General features: G+C 36.3%; 1 protein-coding gene and 3 long non-coding RNA genes across 12 annotated transcripts; 3 read left to right on the top strand and 1 right to left on the bottom strand.

Moving 5' to 3' along the window:
* The first annotated feature begins 330 nt into the window (after positions 1 to 330).
* Positions 331 to 1,839, top strand: LOC147481438 (uncharacterized). The gene is made up of 2 exons (XR_015206218.1): positions 331 to 425; positions 1,440 to 1,839. It is a non-coding gene; the product is annotated as an uncharacterized LOC147481438 (long non-coding RNA).
* Positions 1,840 to 2,308: 469 nt separating this feature from the next.
* On the top strand, positions 2,309 to 4,207 carry LOC147481437 (uncharacterized). Of its 2 annotated transcripts, XR_015205638.1 has the most exons (3): positions 2,309 to 3,232; positions 3,310 to 3,477; positions 3,880 to 4,207. It is a non-coding gene; the product is annotated as an uncharacterized LOC147481437 (long non-coding RNA). The 2 variants fall into 2 exon arrangements; XR_015205637.1 differs by having other exon boundaries at positions 2,309 to 3,477.
* A 244-nt stretch (positions 4,208 to 4,451) lies between these two features.
* LOC147481436 (uncharacterized) lies at positions 4,452 to 5,894 on the bottom strand. Its single transcript, XR_015205636.1, has 4 exons — positions 5,693 to 5,894; positions 5,408 to 5,554; positions 4,836 to 5,333; positions 4,452 to 4,703 (listed from the first exon to the last, which is right to left on the bottom strand). It is a non-coding gene; the product is annotated as an uncharacterized LOC147481436 (long non-coding RNA).
* Positions 5,247 to 16,232, top strand: LOC147481435 (uncharacterized). Of its 8 annotated transcripts, none has more exons than XM_086579935.1 (9): positions 5,247 to 5,387; positions 5,468 to 5,529; positions 5,924 to 6,007; positions 7,877 to 8,290; positions 9,426 to 9,523; positions 9,647 to 9,737; positions 9,889 to 10,012; positions 14,527 to 15,377; positions 15,462 to 16,232. In XM_086579935.1, the coding sequence occupies exons 5-8, from the start codon at positions 9,465 to 9,467 to the stop codon at positions 14,544 to 14,546; spliced, it is 294 nt and encodes a 97-aa protein (XP_086436061.1). In that variant the 5' UTR covers positions 5,247 to 5,387; positions 5,468 to 5,529; positions 5,924 to 6,007; positions 7,877 to 8,290; positions 9,426 to 9,464; the 3' UTR covers positions 14,547 to 15,377; positions 15,462 to 16,232. The 8 variants fall into 8 exon arrangements, 4 of the variants coding, with proteins under 4 accessions (XP_086436061.1, XP_086436063.1, XP_086436062.1 ...); XM_086579937.1 differs by lacking the exons at positions 14,527 to 15,377; positions 15,462 to 16,232 and adding an exon at positions 10,717 to 10,942 and having other exon boundaries at positions 7,877 to 8,051; positions 8,136 to 8,290; XM_086579936.1 differs by lacking the exons at positions 14,527 to 15,377; positions 15,462 to 16,232 and adding exons at positions 10,456 to 10,597; positions 10,717 to 10,942.
* Positions 16,233 to 19,047: the final 2,815 nt, after the last annotated feature.

The following is a 19,047-nucleotide window of genomic DNA, read 5'->3' as shown; positions in this document are numbered from 1 at the left end:
GAAATGCTCTTAAGAAGGTACACACTTCACTCCGTGTTACCCGGATCTAACCGAGCCACATCATACTCTTTGTGGGTTGGCTTGCACATGCAATCCATCTGCCAGTTACGTGGAAAAGGGCTATGCATCACCTTAAGTTGTTTCATTCATATATATTTTTTGTGTAGAATCTTTTGATCATGCCCAATTGTTTGGCTATTGGAACTTATTTTCTCATTGCTATCTTTGGTAACTCTAATGCTACCGTCTTTGCGAATATGTGATATTTGCTATAGGTTTCTCATTCTTTTGGAGTAGTGTTTCACTCGGCTCTTTCTTTCTTTTTTTCAAATACCGGAAAGCCACTTCCCTTGACTTGCACACCAATAAAGTTTGGTTCTTGGATGGGAGGCGATCGAGATGGAAATTCTAATGTCACTGCAAAGGTGAGGCTTTCTACGCTTTGAATTAACTTAATTAGTGCTTAAAACAATTTGTTCACTATTAACTAACAAATTCTAAAGTATGCCTGGATTGGTTTGATACCCTAAGACGAACGTATGACCAAATTAACCAACTGTTTGCCTATACCTTGGTCTGAGTATTCCTTCCTAGCTGATAGATAAAGAAAGATTAAAAGCACTTCTTACATGAACTGAAAAAATTGAATTGATTATAGGAGAGTAAATATGCAAGAAGAGGTAGGGAATGAGGCAAAACAATACGGGACCCGTGTGATTCGATAGAAATGAAAAGGAGATTATCTCATGTAATAAACGGATATGACTTTCTTATAACTCGACTTCACTTTCTGGCCCTTATCAGAGGATGAGAAAGAAAGAGAACATGTGGGAGCGAAATATTCACTAATATTTGCTTCCGCGTCCACATTTCTCCCAAGTAATCATTTTTCTATCGTACTTGGCCTTTGTTAAGCCAAAATGAGCTGAAGAAAATTGCTGCCGACTTGGTGTCCTTGTGTAAATTTTGATATGTATGTTCAAGTCGGTGAATTGCACTAATCTAGCCCATGCAACCAAAATAGGGATAACCTGAGACAAACAATATTTTGTATAATGCGGAATAGAGGAATTATTTCGGGACACTGCTATTGTTGTGATGGATGATGTGGGTAAACTGGGGACACTGGCTAGCTCAGATGGGGAGAAAAGTCCTCTTTAAGAAGGGAACTCTGCTTTTCAGACAACAGCTTTTCCCGATAAGAATTTGTAAGGGTCTAGAGTCTAGACCAATCAAAATAAAGCATCTCAGGTCCAAGTTAATCAGAAGTCTCCTATAATCCTATTTGTCCTCATCTGTGAAGAACACAGCTATCCAAGAATTGTAATAGTAGTTTCCCACTACTTACCTCACTATCTCAGTACTTACAACCCAATACAACAAGATTTAAAATTTTCAGGTTTAGGCTTTCACGTTGTAACCCTATGATGCAATTGCAGATTACAAAAGATGTCTCTCTTTTATCACGGTGGATGGCAATCGATCTTTATATTCGGGAAGTTGATAGCCTGAAATTTGAACTCTCTATGAAAAAGTGCACTGATAGTTTGGCGAGACTTGCACATGAGATTCTACAAAAAGGTTTGCCCATGTATCCAAGAATCTTATTCCTATTAGTACTATTTTTCATTGGAACAAGCGACTTTTCTTTCTAGGCTATATTTAAGGTTATAGAAAGCTCCAAAGTCCTTGTGGGTCTAAATGGTTATGCAATTCAAGATCATGAAAGAACGCAGTGGCTGATTCGGACAAATTAAGTTTGTAAACAATGATTCTATGATATGTAATACCTGAAACCAACTTATAGTTAGTAGGCAATACAACTTTGTTCAATGATTATATTGGTGCTTACTTTTGGTGTAAATTTGAGACAAATAATTGAACATCCTGACAGTGACCCGTTTGAGAAATTGGAAGACTAGAGTTGGCGGTTAAACCTGTTAGATATTGATCTAGGACATTGTCCCAAGTGTTTTTTTTTCTTCGTTATCTTTCTTTCTTACTCACTTTCTTTCTTTCTTTCTATTATAATTTTTTTGGCTAAATTTAGCACGTTTATGGATACTTTGACATAATATGCATTTATATAAGGTTTTTTCTTTTCTGTCAAGTTGATAAATTGCTTAGACTTCCACTAAATTTCCATTAAGCAAGAATCAATCTTGACAAACGTAAGTCGTTGATTAGCTCATGTATAATTGTTTTGTACATTTTATCGCAGAGATTATGTCGAGGTAAGGCATGACAGAAATCACCAAAAGCCTTCCAAATAACAAGCTTTTACCTTGCCAAGGAAACTTCCATCTCATGCAGATTTGCCATCTTGTGCAAGTATGTCTGATTTAAGTTCTTAACATGGTATCGATACATGGATAGGCCGCCTCCAAGTACATAGCATGGTCTTCAATAGATAATGCAAATTTCCACATCACTTCTCACTGTCTTTTGCTTGTGTCTTAGCATGAAGAGTAATTTTGTGATTTATTAGTTATAAAGAAGTCAATCCGAACAAAGGAAATCTCTATTATTAGGATTTCCTTGTCCATTTCTTTGAGTGTTATAAAAGAAGCACATTATCTACCTATCCTGTCATGAAGTGAAATGAGATAGGAAAAAATGAAAAGGAAATGAAAGGAAAGCAAAAAAGAATGTAGTGCACGAACTTGAATTTACTATATATATCCACATGTTTATGAATTGGTATTATGAATTTGTCAGTGCCAATTCTTAACCTCCCATAAAACTACACCTTGCAACCATGACAGAGTCCTACGTGGCTTTGTAACAATGTCTATAATGCACCGTGCAAGATGCTAGACCCATAAGGAAGTCTTCGAAGCAAATCCAAGTCAGAAAACTAAAAAATAATTAACAAGATTTAGATATTGCTGATTCATTGGAGTTTATAGATGTTATTCCAACCCACTTCATTTTAATTATAACATATCTAATTTGTATCTTGATTATTATTATATACAAGAAAAGTGGACGAGTAATCTCTAATGTTTCTGAAACATACTTATTTATGTGCCAGGGGGGCTGCGTGTCAAGGACTTTGACATAAGAAGGGAGGCTGGTGGTTCCGTAAACCGAGTTGTTCAAAGATTATACCAAGTTTGGGTATCTGAGAACTTCCTTGAGATTCATCTCTTCTTGGCTGGAAAGGGTACCTACACCATACCTGTACGAGGTTATTACGGACCATCTATTTCGGCTATCAGTGTTACACCTGGTAAATAGTGAACATACTGTAAATGCTAATGGTGTTAATTACTTGTGCCACTACTCTGACTATTGAGCTACTAACAGATTTCAAACCAACTTTATGCAACTGTCCACCTATGGGTTTGAAAACTTCAAATAATAGGACTGGCATGATTGTTGGTATCACAGTTTCCATTGGGCTTCTGAGCATTATATGTGTTATCACTATCTTTAATTTTAGAAGGAAAAGATCAAGAAGCAAAGAAGACGATGGTAAGTACTTCCTTACAATCGATAAACAGAGTAGGACACGTCATTTTGGAAAATAAAATTAATTATTTCCTATTTGCCTCTACTATATCATTTGTATTTTCAAATAATAAAAAACATTATGTGTTGTTTAAATTAAGTTAACTGTACCTTGGGCTTGGATAAATGCTCCCGGTGAGTATGCGCTTGCCTTGAGACATTTCGTTCTTCGTTGGGCGTTGTGAGTACGTTACATTAGGTATTAAAGTTTAAACCAATACTCAGTTCAACTCCATGAAGTTGGTTTCCGAGTATTGCAACATCATTACGGTCTTATGTTTTTACTATAAGTGAATAAGTGATCACGTACCAAAATCAATTTTTCTTTATAGCTTCTGTTTATCTATCTCCTTTTACTGATTATAGGGTGAAAGAATTTGGGAGATCTTCATATAGAAGTGATGTATACAGCTATGGAGTATTCCTGCTGGAGTTAGTAAGTGGGAGAAGCTTTGCAATATGAGTCTTCAGAATCTGATAGAAGCTTGGTTGAATGGGTAATTAACTTCTTAATACAATGCTCTTATATGTTCTTACAAGAGTGATCTTAAGTGGATTAGATAAATCCTCCTTTGATAAGATAATACAGTGCTTTCAAATGAATATTTAGAGCTTTTCGTGTTCTCATTTTTTTTATAGAGTATTATGTAAGTGTATTAAACTTTGGAACATCTAACTCAAAATCAATTGGCAATGAGTGGAGCCGACCCAAGAACACATATGCTATTATGCAAGACTTTAAAGTTTATACTTCTGATGTGGGACAATGTCCCGTGGGGCATGACTAGAGCCTAAGTACTGCCCAACACATAGAGTTTGATTTAGCGGGTAAGATGAAAGGCGTGGTTGCTTCCATGGACTGGCCAAAGATACCCAAAAACAAAAGTCTGGTCTCGGTGCAACACCATCGCCAAGGATTGATCCAAGAACTTTACTCATAGGTTGAAGTTGGGAACCAAGCAATTTAAACGGCTGCCAGTGTGTTTGCTTAGGCATAATGTCAATTGTAAGTGTGCTCACCCAAATTATATATGTTTACACTCTTCGGTAAGTTTTGTTTGACATCGCGTGCATAGCACGTGTATCTTGCTAGTATCAATAATAGCAACACTATTCTGCAGTGATGTTTCTCGTACACATATATACTTATCCGATTCCATCGTTACATGTGTAATTCCAATACTAGGCAACTACAAATCACATAAAAACATAATCAGCTCAACATTCAATAATTCAGATTCGAAGACTAACTAAACTTTAATCAATCAAATCGATATTGAAACTAAATAGATCACATCAAATCAATAATATTGGTGACTTACAGTTAATGCCTCTGTCATAGTGATGGGAGTTTAGGGAAGTCAATCATGGGAGCTTTAGCAAGCTACCTGTATTGATCAAGATATGAAGTGAAACTTGGAAGGGTGATACAATAAAGAATGATTGTAGAAAAACGCAGATGAACAAAAGATGATTGACGACAAGCTCGTCTGAGACACTTTTAACATTGGAATCATGACCAATACAGCGCATAGTACTACTGACCGACATTCAAAGTAACCATAAGATGAAGTGATCTTCAAGGACCAGGTTACGGGCGTAAGGAATCTGACAGTGGTACTCACAGATGAGCCTGGGAAGACTCACAACTTCTAATACAGATAATTCCATGACTACAGTCCTGTCTTGGCTCTCTTCATTCCTGCAGTGTTGAAAGGAGACATGCTTGGGCTCATGCTTGGGCTTTCCTCCCTCAGTGTACCATTTATCATAGCCAACTCCCTCAGTTGTTGCTTTTTGTAGTGATCCAAGGACTCATCCTGAGGGAGAAAGGAATAAGTCCGAAAAACAAATGAACCAAAGAATGACAATAGGTAAGAGATAATATTCATACCATAGGTTTCAAGAGATCTTCTAATATTGCAATATCCTGATTCAAACGAGGTTCTATCAGATCTGCAGGAAATTCATCGTCAGCCAATACGTGTAGGGGCTCATTTAGATGCTCATATCCAGGTTTGTCTCTTAGCTAATTTTCTTCCTAAAGAAAAACAAGTGTGTCGTCAAGTTCAAAAAATAGCTTGTGGGAAGAAATCCTATGAAATGATGTCATTACAAGTAAATGAAAATGTTTGTAATTTTCTATACAAATAATCCTTCAATTCAATAAGTGACATACATATATCTTCTTGAGACGGACAACAGATCCATGGTTCAATTCATATTAAAACTAATTGAGAACTTTCTGTAGAGCAAATCAAAATGGTGCTCCATTATGGCACACGATTGTATCAAGAGTTTCAGCTAAAAGCTTCATATTAATATATTATATATACCATCACATTTTGGTCAACAAGTAACATGGTACTAGACCTAGTAACCCCTAGTAACCCATTTTTCTCCTCTGTAGCCTTTCCAGGTACATGGAAGAGCCATTAGTGAGAAGGATTGAACTTTTGACAGTTTCCTTATTGAAAGTCAATACATCAAAAAGGTAAAGTGTATCTTACTTGAACTTGACGGTTATTACTTTTCCACCATACTTCATTGCTTCTTCAAATGCCACACGAAACTCAGAACCAGGAAAAACCTCGAGCTTATTAGCAACCTAAAATCCAGGTCCACAATCAATCAAACAAACATTTCTAAGATCCAGATCATTTGCACTTGAACTGATGAGGAAGAAATGTAAAACCCATGTATTCTAGAAACGCTATAAATTCATTAAGGGGTCATTTGTTTTTCTGAGCCTATGAATGCTGAATGCTGAATGCTGAATGGCTCATCCTCTGAATGCTAAATGCTGATTGCTGAATTCTAAAAAACATGTTTGTTTTCTGTTAGAATAACCTGGCTCTGAAGGCTGAATATAAATCATTCGGACAATTTTACTCATACTATCTATTTTAAACACTAACTTGATTTCTTGTTAAACAAAATATATATTATATTTGAGGAGAAGAGATGGATTATCGAAAAAAATAAATGATAAATAAATTTATTTAAAATATGCTTTCACAAATATATTTTAACGATTTATTTTCATATTTTGTTTATTTTCAGATATATATATATGTAATTCTATTTTTAACAAAGTGGATATCATTCACCCAAAAAAATGAAAAACTCGCTTCAAATTTTGAAGAACCTATTTTGAAACCATAAAAGTCAAGGTAAGAAAGTAGATGGGTTCTTAAGATTGGGTTCTTAAGAAAGGGCAAGAAGGGACTTTTTTGTTTCAAGTATTAGAATTCAGCATTCAGAAGAAATTTTGGTCTTTGAATCTTTGAATGCTAAAAGTACCACTTAATGCTTAAACTACTTAAAAAAAACAAACAAGTTTTGAGGCTCTGAATACTTAAAACTTAAGTTTAAGAGGCTCTGAATGCTGAATTCAAAAAAAAACAAACAACCCCTAAGTCTAGGACATGCCTTAGCAAGAAATCAGCTGTAAAGAACTCCAAATAAGTTCGTGTTCCTCTTTTTCCAAATAGCTTCTTACCCCTAAATCGAGCAGCAGCACCAACACCTTTTCTGGTCGTCGATGCTGCTGATATAGTTTCTCTGCTGACATACATACAGACCTATAGAAATTCTATTATACCCAATGGCTCACTTTAAACATCGATGAATTAGAAAAAGAAGTTTTCGGCTAATTACCTTGCTGCAATGCAAAACCCTCAAACTTCTGTAATGTGGCTCTGCAAATGGTAATCGACACATTAAGTGTTGTCCGTCTAGTGTATATTGATCTTATTTGACTGTTTCTCTGATTGGTTTTTTCTAGTGAAGTTGTTTGAGTCATTACTTATTCTGAAGTCGGGGTGCAAAATATATTAATTATCAATCACGATATTTCTGTCATTTGAAACTATATTGATTGTCATTTTTTGTGCTGGTTAAGATATTCCAGGAAGTTTTTTTTCCAGTGATTGCATAATATCAAGAAAACTATAATGATACTTTAAAACCAGGGCATCCATGAAAATTTATCTTGGAACCATGTGTCGTATTCGACAAACATGTTGAGCACTTGTGTTTTGCATTGGGTTGGAATTGCATGAGATACTTCTGTACCTTTTTGTTTGCTTTCATTGAATGGTTACATTTGCCTAGGCGATTGCCATGTCGTGTTAATGAATGAGATGTACTGTCTTTCAATCTACTCTTGAGGACCCACAACCTAATTTGGAAAATTTGATGCAAAGCCTCACCTGAGTGTGATAGTTGCACATATATTTTATTAGTGAGAAGTTGAGTTGCATGCAAAATTCTTTCAAATATTACGCCATTTTATTAGGTATTACGAATTAATCATTTATTAATTTTGATTGCAATATATGTATGTTTGTTTGCTTCGCAGGTTGAAGAAAATACTAACCCATTTTTAACTCCGATCCGCCTGTGCAAATCAATAAAATTGGTTTGCATTCCCGGTTCCAAGCCCAAATAAAGGAGGAGGGAGGATGGTGGAGAGGAGGGATGATGGTGGAGCATTGAACTGCTTTTTCGTTGAACGTTCGAATTTCGTACTATAGGTGTGTCCTAGTCTTATTGTCTATTTATTTGACGTGTGTTTATGCTTACACGATATTTTAATAGTTTCCTCTCCGATTTTGCAGAACTAAGGTCAACTGAAATATGTGCTTGAGCCTTGAGCAGTGAAAAGCTTTTGAGAGTGGCCTTGATGCGATTATAATTAATGCCAAAGTGGTCATTACGGCTACCACAAATTGGCGCAAGCTTGATCTAAGGTTGGGTCTGGTGATCAGACACGGTATGTGCTTCCAACTAATAATATGAATACTAGGTCTGCTGTATTTATTTTTTCACTAAACTCTAGGTTTGCTGTAAGTACTTTTTGCTTTAAGAACCACGTACATTCCATATGTATTAGTAATAAGCTCTTGATTGGACACAATTTTAGCTTTGAATTGCGATAAGTTCAAAATTTTCATGTTTACTGGTGCTTAGTTTTGCAATTTATTTTGTGTATCCAGTTTTTAAATCTAATATTGTAAGTCTCAAGTAATTATTGTTTTTTGAATTTTTAATCTAGTTACAATGAGTTACCTCCTTGTTCATTATGGTGATTGGGAACTATTATTGAAAAGTGTGGACTGTGGAGGTAACAAGTAATTAGACTGCCTGAGAGAACTTGTATTTGTGAGTGTTAAGTTTAGATAGGTTGTATAGAGATCCAATTGTGAGTAGATGAAATTGTTGTTGTCTCTCTTTGCACTTTAGGAATAGCGATAGTAGCTATGTTTTTGGAACTTAAGCTGTTACGCTACTAAAGTTTATGGTGCGGAAGTCTGAATTTTTTTTCTGTTCAGTTTTTTGGCTATGGTTTTGTAGTTTCATCTATATATTCATGCCCTTATCTCTTTTGTGTATAAATGATTTAAGGGACTTCTTAGTTCTTACTCCATGTTTCAGGGATAGAATCTCTAGACTTGAAGTGAAGAATTTACTGTCATTGTTGTTGGTATTAAATTATTATCATGCCTAAGGTCCCAGAGCATCAAGTGGCCACTGCAGGCCATTACAAACATATTTTAAGAGCTTAAGCCTCAAGCGCAACCACAACCGTACCAGGGAAAGAGCTTGAGTAAAATGTTTGGCACTGGTTGGGTTTTGTCTTATATTTTTGGGTGTTCTTTCGTGAGAGTAAATTTTATTATGGGGAGAGTGAAGAGACACATTAAGACCCTTTCTTTCTAAAGTCTTTATGACTTTCAGATTTGTCTGTTTTACCTGTTCATCTTGTTTTTGCTTTAGTTTAATTAATTAGATACTTTGTGGGGAATCACTTTTCAAGTAGAAGGTTTTGTCTGGGTTGGCAGTATGCAAGGATAATCCTCTGGTCGAATTTGGTTATGATTTATAGGTTATTCTTTTGCATTTTGCAGACAGGAAAGTCTCTTGTTGGTGTTTCTGCAGCCTGTCGCATGCATAAAAGCTGCATTTGGCTAGCTACAAATGGGGATTGCTTCTTATACAACATGGGGTAATATTTCGTTGTTAGCTTCAAAAGATCTCTAAGGGAATGAGCTTTTAGTGACACTTCGAGGGTCTATTGTCTAGAATTAATTTGCATTTGCCTGATCAGATTTTTATCTTGGTCTGCCAGTTTCTTATCATTTGTCCATATTGGATTTGCAAGTGCATCTTTTAGCATGTTAGTGAAGATGATTATCACATATGCTCTTCTTGTTTCACTGGTATATATCGTGCTCTTCTTGTTTCACTGGTATATAGATTGTGTTACCATTACTTTTCCTACACTGTAATTCAGGTCTTTCCACCAACAATTACACTTCTATTGTTTTATGTTGTAATTCTGGAAAATGCTTACTCCCTGTCCAACTGCAGATTACCTTCACTTTCTTGGTGTACCCAACACTTATTTTAGCATATATGGGCAAGGGTGCTTATTTGTCGAAGCATCACCGATTAGACAATAGTTACCAAATCGGGTTCTATGCCTCAGTACCAGGTATACAATTTTCCCTTCTTAGGTGCCTGGACATATCTAGAATCTTGTAGTTAGTATTGCATTTGATTAAAAGCTTAATATTATAATGAAACTGTGCCAAATGTCTATATTTATGTCATACTAGAGACCTTTGTTTGATTTCATTACCAATTTGCTCACGATATATCTTTGTTAACTCGTGCATGTCCTCATACTTGCCATCTTTGTTATTAAAGCAATTTAATTGTAATGGCAATATTATTCATTTAGTTATCATATCTCATTTATCGTTTAACAAACAAGGCTTATAGTCAGATAATAGAATATACATGTACAGTTTAGGTAACGATTTTAATAGTTTACAACAGTTTTCCAAGAGTTTCTTGATAATGTTTTAGAATCAAATAAGGATCGATGTATACAATATACTAACTTGATTACGAATCTTATAATTGCTTACTTAGTTAAGTTTGATTAAATCACATGGCGTCCCATTATCTTCGACTTTTCTCCTGGGTGCAACCACGTGTAGCCAATATATGAGGAGAATGCATGCAATCGTGGTGGCTACTTTAACTTTAGGCACTTGGCTGTAATTTTTTTGAGGTACTTGAAATTAGACTTGAAATTAATTAGCATTATATTGACTCAATTTAGGATTGAATTTTTTTTTTTTTTTTTTTTTTTTGCCTGTCTTACGTATTTTACTTTTATGTTATTCTTAGGATACAAGATTCATGAAGTGTCAAGGCCTAGATAGTTGAAGGAGACGAGGATAAGTTTTACTATCAATTGATTTTGAAGAAATGTTTATTTCGTTTTGGTGCAACAAATTTCAGAATTCGCATACTCATTATGTATGACTTTTCAGTTGTGATTTGTAATAATAAAAATTAGTATTTGATGAGATGTACTTGTGAGGTTTTCTTTTTATTGATAACTTTTATGGAATTCATTTAAAAACAAAAGGGAGGCATGTTATGTAGGCAAAGGTGGTAAATAGGTGGCAAGGCGATTTTTTTTTTAAATACAAAATTATTTTGTAACGGCAAAAAACTGTTACTAATCTCTTCATTGAGTAACACTTATTACGTGGAAGCAAAAGCGTTAGCAATGGGTGCAAAAACCGTTAGTAAATGTTTCAATCAGTAACACATATTCTACACAAAAAATCGTTACTAACTTTAAAAAACCGTTACTATTGTTGGAAATAATTAACACATTTGATTTTGAAAAACCGTTAGTAATTAATTTCAGTTACGCTAACTAACTGTTACTATAAATAATTTGTAACGGTGGAAAACCGTAAGTAAATAAATTAACACATTAATAACGCCCAATTAGTTAGACATAAAAACCGTTACAAATATTTTTTATAACACCCCGTGTTTTTCTTTTATTTTTCCTAGTACCATAATAATAATAATAATAATAATATATAATAGATAAAACAAAAATATGATAGATATTAGTAAGGATAGGAAACCCAGTAGGGTCAAAAGATAAACCTTCCTTCCTTAGGAGGGGTTTGAAAACAAAAAAGAGTTCACACGGAGTTTTTTAAAAAAAAAACACAGAAAGTTTTATATAGAAAAAAAAAAAAGTTTTACTGAGAGAGGAAAAGGAAGATTTTTCTGATAGCTGATAGTCGGAGCTAATCACGGGTGAGTAGATATTTTATGTTTTTTTTTATAAAGTTCTCATTTACTGTAGTTTGCAGGAGGCTGGAAAAAAGTTGATTTTTAATGTTCCCATACTGTTTTAAGATTCGGTTTTATACTGTATACTATTTAGTGTTAACTGCGTATACATCTTGATTATCGTTTGAAGAGCCGTCCGTCTCTGGAAAACTTGTCCATATCCAGTGATAAAACGAGAGTAATCAATCGATTATGGTGGCTGTAAACAAATTTGTCGATTTATGTATTGGCTATGTGCTTTCGCGTTTTGGTTGGATAGAGAGTTGTTGGTTTATGAGGCTGTCGAAGCCTTGAAACAGGTTGTTAATGGCGTCACCACGCCAAAAGAACCAAATCGTCTTGATTTGTTTTGTTTGAATTTTGTTGTGATGTTATATTGTTGGTTTGATGTTGGTTGTTGATGATCGATTAGGTGTTAGAGAGTGTGAGAGCTTTGGAACAGGCGTTAATGGAGGTTGAGATATCGATCCAGTTTTGATGGAGGAATTGGTGAATCAATGATTTGAGTTTTTGTGTTAATTAAAGTCGTAGGGGTTTTGATTTGGGTTAATTTCGGTTAGGTTGGAAGTGTTGGTGGATGGAAATTGGTGGTGGCTGATCGGTGGAGTGGAAGGCTGGCCGCGCCGAGGAGAGGAGACCCTTGGTTGGGTTTGGGATTGGGCCGAACCATTCATATTGTTGGTTGGGCCGAACCAACTAGTCATGTTGGATGGCTGGTGGTGGAGGAGAGGCGCTGTGAGGAAGAAGAAGGTGAACAGTGAGTTTTGTTTTGTTTGGGCTTGGGCCGAATCAGGCAAGTAGGCTTGAGTGATTTTTAGATATTCACTCATGGGCTTAAGTTTAGATTGGGCTTGGGAAAGGCCAAATGTTTTGGGCCTTAGTCTTTGGGTTTTTGGTTAGATTGACTTTAGGACTGGTTGACTTTGATTATTGACCAGAGTTGACTTTGACAGTTGACTTTGACTAGTTGACCAAGTTTGACCTAGGTTTGACTTTTAACTCGGATTATGATTAGGTCTTTTGGGATGGGTCTAGGGCTATAAGCATGTTGGGCTTTAGGCTAAGAACTTTCTATATATACATGTGTACGTTTATTAACTACTATGCGATATTTCAGTCTTTTATGATATACGACGCTATGACACTTAGACATCGATATATTAATAACGCGCAAACAATAATACAAGAAACAAGATACTCCTCCATTCTCTGAAATAATATATGCAATAAAGTTCAATAATGCGTAAACAAATTTACCACCCCTTTTTGAATCTCTCCATGCCTCAAGTTTTGAAAATGAGATTTTATGACTGATGATGTCATATACTAGGTGGGCATTTATTGAAGGTGCCATAAATGGCCCGTTAGCGTTATAAAGGGGTATTCATTGACTGTGCCATGAATGACCCGGGTATTCATTGAATGTGCATGAATGACCAGATTGTTTGGACTGCCCTAAAGAGGAACTAAGGTATTCGCCTTGCGGGTTAGTTGTATTCCTTGAGTGTACGGGAATGTAGGGTTGGGTATTCTTTGAATGTGGCGGGAATGACCTAGGGCATTCATTAAATGTGCCATGAATGGCTCGTTAGTGATATGATATGTATTCCTTGAATGTGGCGGGAATGACCTAAGATATTCATTGAATGTGCCATGAATGACTTGAGTTTTATGCCATAAGAGGCTTGGTTTTATGATAATTAAAAGTCCATAGATGGCTGTGACTCACAAGTACGAGTTTACAAGATGGATATATGATATTTATGCGAGACAAATAAGACTAAGAACTACGAAAGCTTGATTCCAATCGTTAAAGATTTGGATACGTAGGTAGCTTTGAGCAAAAGTGCAGCCACCATATTACATATATATATATATATATATATATATATATATATTTATATATATATATATATATATATATATATATATATATATATATATATATATATATATTAGTTTTAGTATCAATTAAACTTCAATGTCTTAAATGAGGTTGTGATTATGAATGGAAATTTGACTGGTTGAGTTAAATCCTTTTATTGTGATGTCTAACTCTGTTTTTGCAGAGGGGTAGGATCCGTTAGTCTTGTATGCAGGGACATAAATATCCTACCCTAAGACGACGTGCTGGCTTAAAGGTAAAGTGTATAAAATTCATATTTAAATAAGTAATCATATGTGTATTTAATAAGTGGAATGTAAGTGTTTTTTTTTTTTTTTTTTTTTATACTGTGAGTTAATTTAGGAAAAAAAAAAAATGGGTTATTAGGGTTTCGTTTCATCTTGAGTTTTTAGATGATTGAATAGGGTGACGATTGAGATATTTATATCCTGGAAAATTTCCTATTTTAGATTTTCTGGAAATTTGGGGTGTGACATTTTTCGTAACGGTTCTGCACCATTAAGGATATCCTGTTTTGGTATAGTGCGTTCTCGAAGTTGACCTGTGACTTTTTGACGTTTTGCTGGAAAGCGCCTGCTAGTTTGTGGGTAATACGTGGCGGCTGCTTAGGGTATTTGATCTATTGAATGCGAGTGGTGAATACCACATAGAGGTCGCTGACATTATTAAGCATTACACGGTAAAGCGATCTAGTGCTTTTAACTTTAGCTTGCAAACGTTGACTAGGAAATCTAGCGTGTTGGATGGTGTAAGCAATGAGGCTTGGGAGAGGAAGCCGTTGCTATTAGTGGGGAACTTTTGTGCTAGAGGATGTAGTTTGCAAACTAGGGTTTGCAATTTTGTTGGTGGGTAGGAGTGTATTGTTCTGCTGTCTTGATGTTTGAATTGTTGATATTTTAACTGACTTGTGTCTTTTGCTGTTTTTGTAGAGCTCACTATAAAGAAGTGAACTAATTGGTCGGTGATAGAGAAGTTTGCAAAGCTATCCGGAGCTCAGAAATGGGAGAAACTGCATAAGGTCGCACATTTCTTTGTGGAGTGGGGAGGTCGCGTGGTCAGGGAGAAGAGGAGGAATCAGAAAGAAAGGGCTCGGGGTCAAACTAGTAAAGCAACGATGGATAAGCGTAAGAGCGATCTAGTGACAAGGGAGGACTGGAACCGAAGTCGGGCTGGTCCTAAGCGACATGCCGGAGGTGCTGGTGCCTCGGGGGTCGGTGGGTCGACTAGGCAACCTGAAGGAGGGTCAAGTAGCTCTCCCTTAGACTTGGAGGTTATTAGCTTTAAGCCTCGCGAGTATAGTAGCTCGCTGAAGAGGGAGGCTGATACGAGTGAGCAGCAAGCTGCACAGATTGCCAAGGTTGCGAGGCATGTGCTTGGGGATAGCTCCGATGCGTGGGGGCTTGTCTGGTGGTAAACGAGTTGGTGGCAAGGCCACTCGTACTTCCAGGTTGAGGCCTGCACCACTCTTGGACCTGGAGACCTTTGGGGTCGGCTAGAGTTTACCTTAGTGCCCCGAGAACCCAGCTTGTCATCGAAGTTGAAGGCCCCGAGTAAGGTAAGTGGGAAGTCGGTTATGGCTAATGATGATCTAGAGCGTCAAGTGGTATACGAGAATGACCAAGGTGTGTAGCGAATTGTGAAGCGAACTGATGTCAGCTTCAGGTCAAGTAAGATTGCGTCTTGCCTGCTTGATCACATATCTCTGGATGGCAGCCGCAAGGAACTGGACACGAAAGGTCATGCCGATAATTTGAGGCGAATGGACGTGGCTCACTGCCTGGTAAGTGATGTTCTTCATATCTTGTTCCTTAGTTTTGTATGTGCATGTCAATTATCGATTGTTGTTGTACTTTTGTGTGTGTAGCTTGTGAGTGGATACTAGAAACTGAAGGAGATCACTTAGATATCGGAATCGGACAGGAAGTCTGTGGCCAAGCTAAGTGATGAGCTAAAGAATGTCCAGGACGCGTATGCTATTGATTGCAAGGAGCTAGAGGAGCTGAAGAAAGAGCATCAGAACGTTTGTTATGAAAAGATGCTGATGAGCACCGAGTTGAATGGAAATGATCTAAAGCTTGAAGAATCGAGGGCAGAACTTGATGCTGCGAGGACGGAGATTGGCAGGTTGTCTAAGTACGCTCATCATTGTAGAGATGTCGTTCAGGAGGCTAATAAAGCGTATAAAGATTTGGACGCTGAATTCCTCGAGCTGGAGGCAGAATACAAAGCTTTCAAAGAGGCGCATAAACGCGGGGCTCCCAGTACATCAGTAGTACCCGTACTGTCAGATGCATGTGATGCTCCTATTTCTGCTGCACCTGCTCAAGAGGTCGTTGAGTCTCAAGTTGAAGATGTTTTGCGGATGTGTTTGTGAATGTGGACGTTGCTGGTCTTTCAATTGTGGTAGGTGATGGGGGAGCTGCAGAGGTTGAACTGGACCCCCTAGCTACTGAAAATTTGTTTGTTATTTTTTGAATCTGTGAGTTGCGAGTGTTTTTTATGCTTGTTCTGATGATGTAAGTCGTGATACATTAGAGCTGGTTTCCTAGGGTAACCTGGGCAGTTCGCCTTTCTATTTTTTGGTTGTCAAAATACTAAACGAACTGGCTCCTGACCTTGCCTCTTTTTGTGTGTAGATGGTGTATGGTCATTGAACAAAACAGAAGCATATCAAAACCTAATTATCCCTCAATAAGTAAATGATGAGTAGGGTATCGTTCCACTTTTAAGTGTATGTTTATATGAAGGACAAGACTAGAAAGTGGGTTTGAGGGATTAAAAACTATTATTATAGATATTGTAGATTCTAATGCTAAACTAAACTAAACTAAACTATTAAGAATTTATAAGAGAGGGAATTCAAGAGATTAGAATCCACCAATACTTTGGATTCAATGACCTTTTGCTTCATGGTTGTTCTCACAAGTAGACTACAATTAGGCAATCGAGCGAGTGTCGATGCCCTCTTGGACAAAACATCGTTAACAAATAACTCTACTTAAGGTTGTTCCTATATTCATGTTACTAGTATCTTCTTTCCTTTTATGTGAGCTTGGGTAGCTATTCAATGAATCACCATCTAAGGAAAACACAAGGAATACTTCCCTTACTCTAAAACAATACACAACTAGAAGAAAAGTAGAGAATAATAGTATAATATTCAATTACAATAAATAAAACCCTATTCTAGCATTGTATTCAATTGCAATAAATAAAAGCATGTTACTAACAAATATTCAATTGCAATAAATACAACCCTAAACTAGCATGATATTCAATTGCAATAAATAAAAATCTTAATCTATACTTCCATCCCTTGGTCTGGGCAATGAAACTAATAACTAAAAACATAAAGAACTAACCTGATTGAAGAACACCATGAACCAAAAGAATCAACAAACCCTAAGCACCGGCTTCATCTTCTCCCTTGAAGGAGAAGATTAACCTTCCATATAGAAGGAAGAACGAGAAGAAGAAGAGTCAAAGAACATAAGACTAAAAAGACTAATTTATTAAGATTCAACTAGTTAAAACCGATTTTTTATTATTAATCTCTCTCTGCCTCAAGTTCTGGAGACAAGAATATAAGTGAATTGGCAAATTATATAAGGCACTTAGGTCCTCTATTTATAGAGGTTACAATGAGCTCTAGAAGCATTCCAAACCATCATTTGTTTCATAATACAAATAGACTTCTTTCAGAGTCCAACTTCGTCTAAAAAACTGAGAAGTAATTGGCTACAATGTCGATTCATGCGTCTGGACGCACTATTCATGCGTCTCAGACGCAAGTAATGCGTCTGGACACTCGATCCATGCGTCCCAGACGCGTTAGCCGATTTTGTCTCTTCTGCTCTATCCTTCTATCCTCTTTTGCGGGCTTTGGTTCAAGCAACGAATCTTTTGGCCTTGGGCTTCCAAATAGGCTTTAAAATAGGTCCAAGTCACATCTTTAATAGCTCTAATTCCTTGGCCTTCTCCATGATTGTCCACGGGCTTCCCATGTGATCCTTAATGCTCCGTATTGCTCCGTTTTACTCCTTTTTATCTAATATTCCACAAAACTCTCTCTTTGACCTGTAGAATCATAAAACATAACTTATAAACACTATTAGTCCATTAAGATGGCTAAACAAGAGGCATAATCGAGGGTTAAATAGCACTTTTTGAGCACTTATCACAACTCCCAACTAGCCTTTTGCTTGTCAAATAAGATAAAAAAAAAAATAGATAAGTGATCAAAATCACATCCTAATAACAAAAATAAAATCCTAACTCATTTTCGCAGGCATCGCGATTGCATTTTCCATATACAACAAGACTTTAAACCTTTAAGTTCCCCAAAAAGGACGAGTTATAGTCTTGTGAGGGTTTTCAGGTGATATACCCACAAAATCAATCAATAGCATGTTCAAGAATGATAGTATTTTTTAGAGAGAAAAATTCCTTACGCACTTAGTGCTTACTCCAATAGACAGTCTCCATTGCTAACTACATTGTTGCAAAGACTCATAAATTATGATGGGAGATAGTAAAAATTGACAAAATTCTCAATCAAGACTTATGTGTGTACTTAGTCAATCTCTTATACTCTCCTATCCAAGAAACGAAATCCCTAGTTTACCATAGGTAGATAATCTTGACTTTCAATCCTCACCGGTCATATTCTCAGAAAAGAATCTCTCAGAAGATGGTCTACTATTTTACCTCATGTATGTGGGGAAAAGAATAATGAATATGAACATCCCACATACTACCTTGAAAAATGGACTTCTGGATGAAATTAGTCTCATGGAAAGAATGTCAATCACATATGAAATGTTGGGTCCTTCACTTTAGCATCCTCTCACCTATTCTAGACTTCGTACCATACTGTAGTGATAAGTCATGGGTTGTAACTTGGCTTGGGTATTGGTTTATGAAGGAAAGGTAAAAAGGATTCAAAGGTTGTTTCTGAAAAACACTAAGGGTTTTGCTTCATTATTTGGAAGATTTCTTCAAATTCTATATTGTAGAGAAAATTCTTCCTTTGTCTTAGCTTTTCCATCCATTCTTTTTTTTTTTTTTTTTTTTTTTTTTTTTTTTTTTTTTAACTCAGTGGTATATCCTTGATTAGTACTAGATATGCTTATTTTTCATAGCTTCTTTCACTTAGAACAGAATGATGGTCTTCATTGTATCTCTCTGGTATTTCCTTGAAATCATCCTTTTGTGCTATTTCTTCCTCTTTGTGCCCCTCGTATTCTCAGAAACATATGGGTATAGCTGATAAAGGTTTTTGGCTATACTCCTTGTCTGGAGTTGGGTAAAGGGTCAAGGATTTTATGAAAGAAAATGGCTTATTGTAAGGCTCAAAAGGGTTTAACATGATGGTCCTACTAGGTGGGATAAAGGCTGAATGGGTTCACTACTTGACTTATCAGTATAATACCTCTGTTTCGAATAGACTA

The sequence above is a fragment of the Coptis chinensis genome, chromosome 8 (genome assembly GCF_015680905.1).
Source record: "Coptis chinensis isolate HL-2020 chromosome 8, ASM1568090v1, whole genome shotgun sequence".
NCBI lineage: Eukaryota > Viridiplantae > Streptophyta > Magnoliopsida > Ranunculales > Ranunculaceae > Coptis > Coptis chinensis.
This window is presented reverse-complemented; position numbering and strand designations above follow the sequence as displayed.

Bases quoted from the DNA above. Each gene is read 5' to 3' on its own strand.
- LOC147481435 (XM_086579937.1), top strand. From the start codon at position 9,465: ATGCATAAAAGCTGCATTTGGCTAGCTACAAATGGGGATTGCTTCTTA. The intron at 9,524-9,646 runs GTAATATTTCGT...TTGGTCTGCCAG, and splicing joins TGCTTCTTATACAACATGGG to TTTCTTATCATTTGTCCATA. The intron at 9,738-9,888 runs GTATATATCGTG...GTCCAACTGCAG, and splicing joins ATGCTCTTCTTGTTTCACTG to ATTACCTTCACTTTCTTGGT.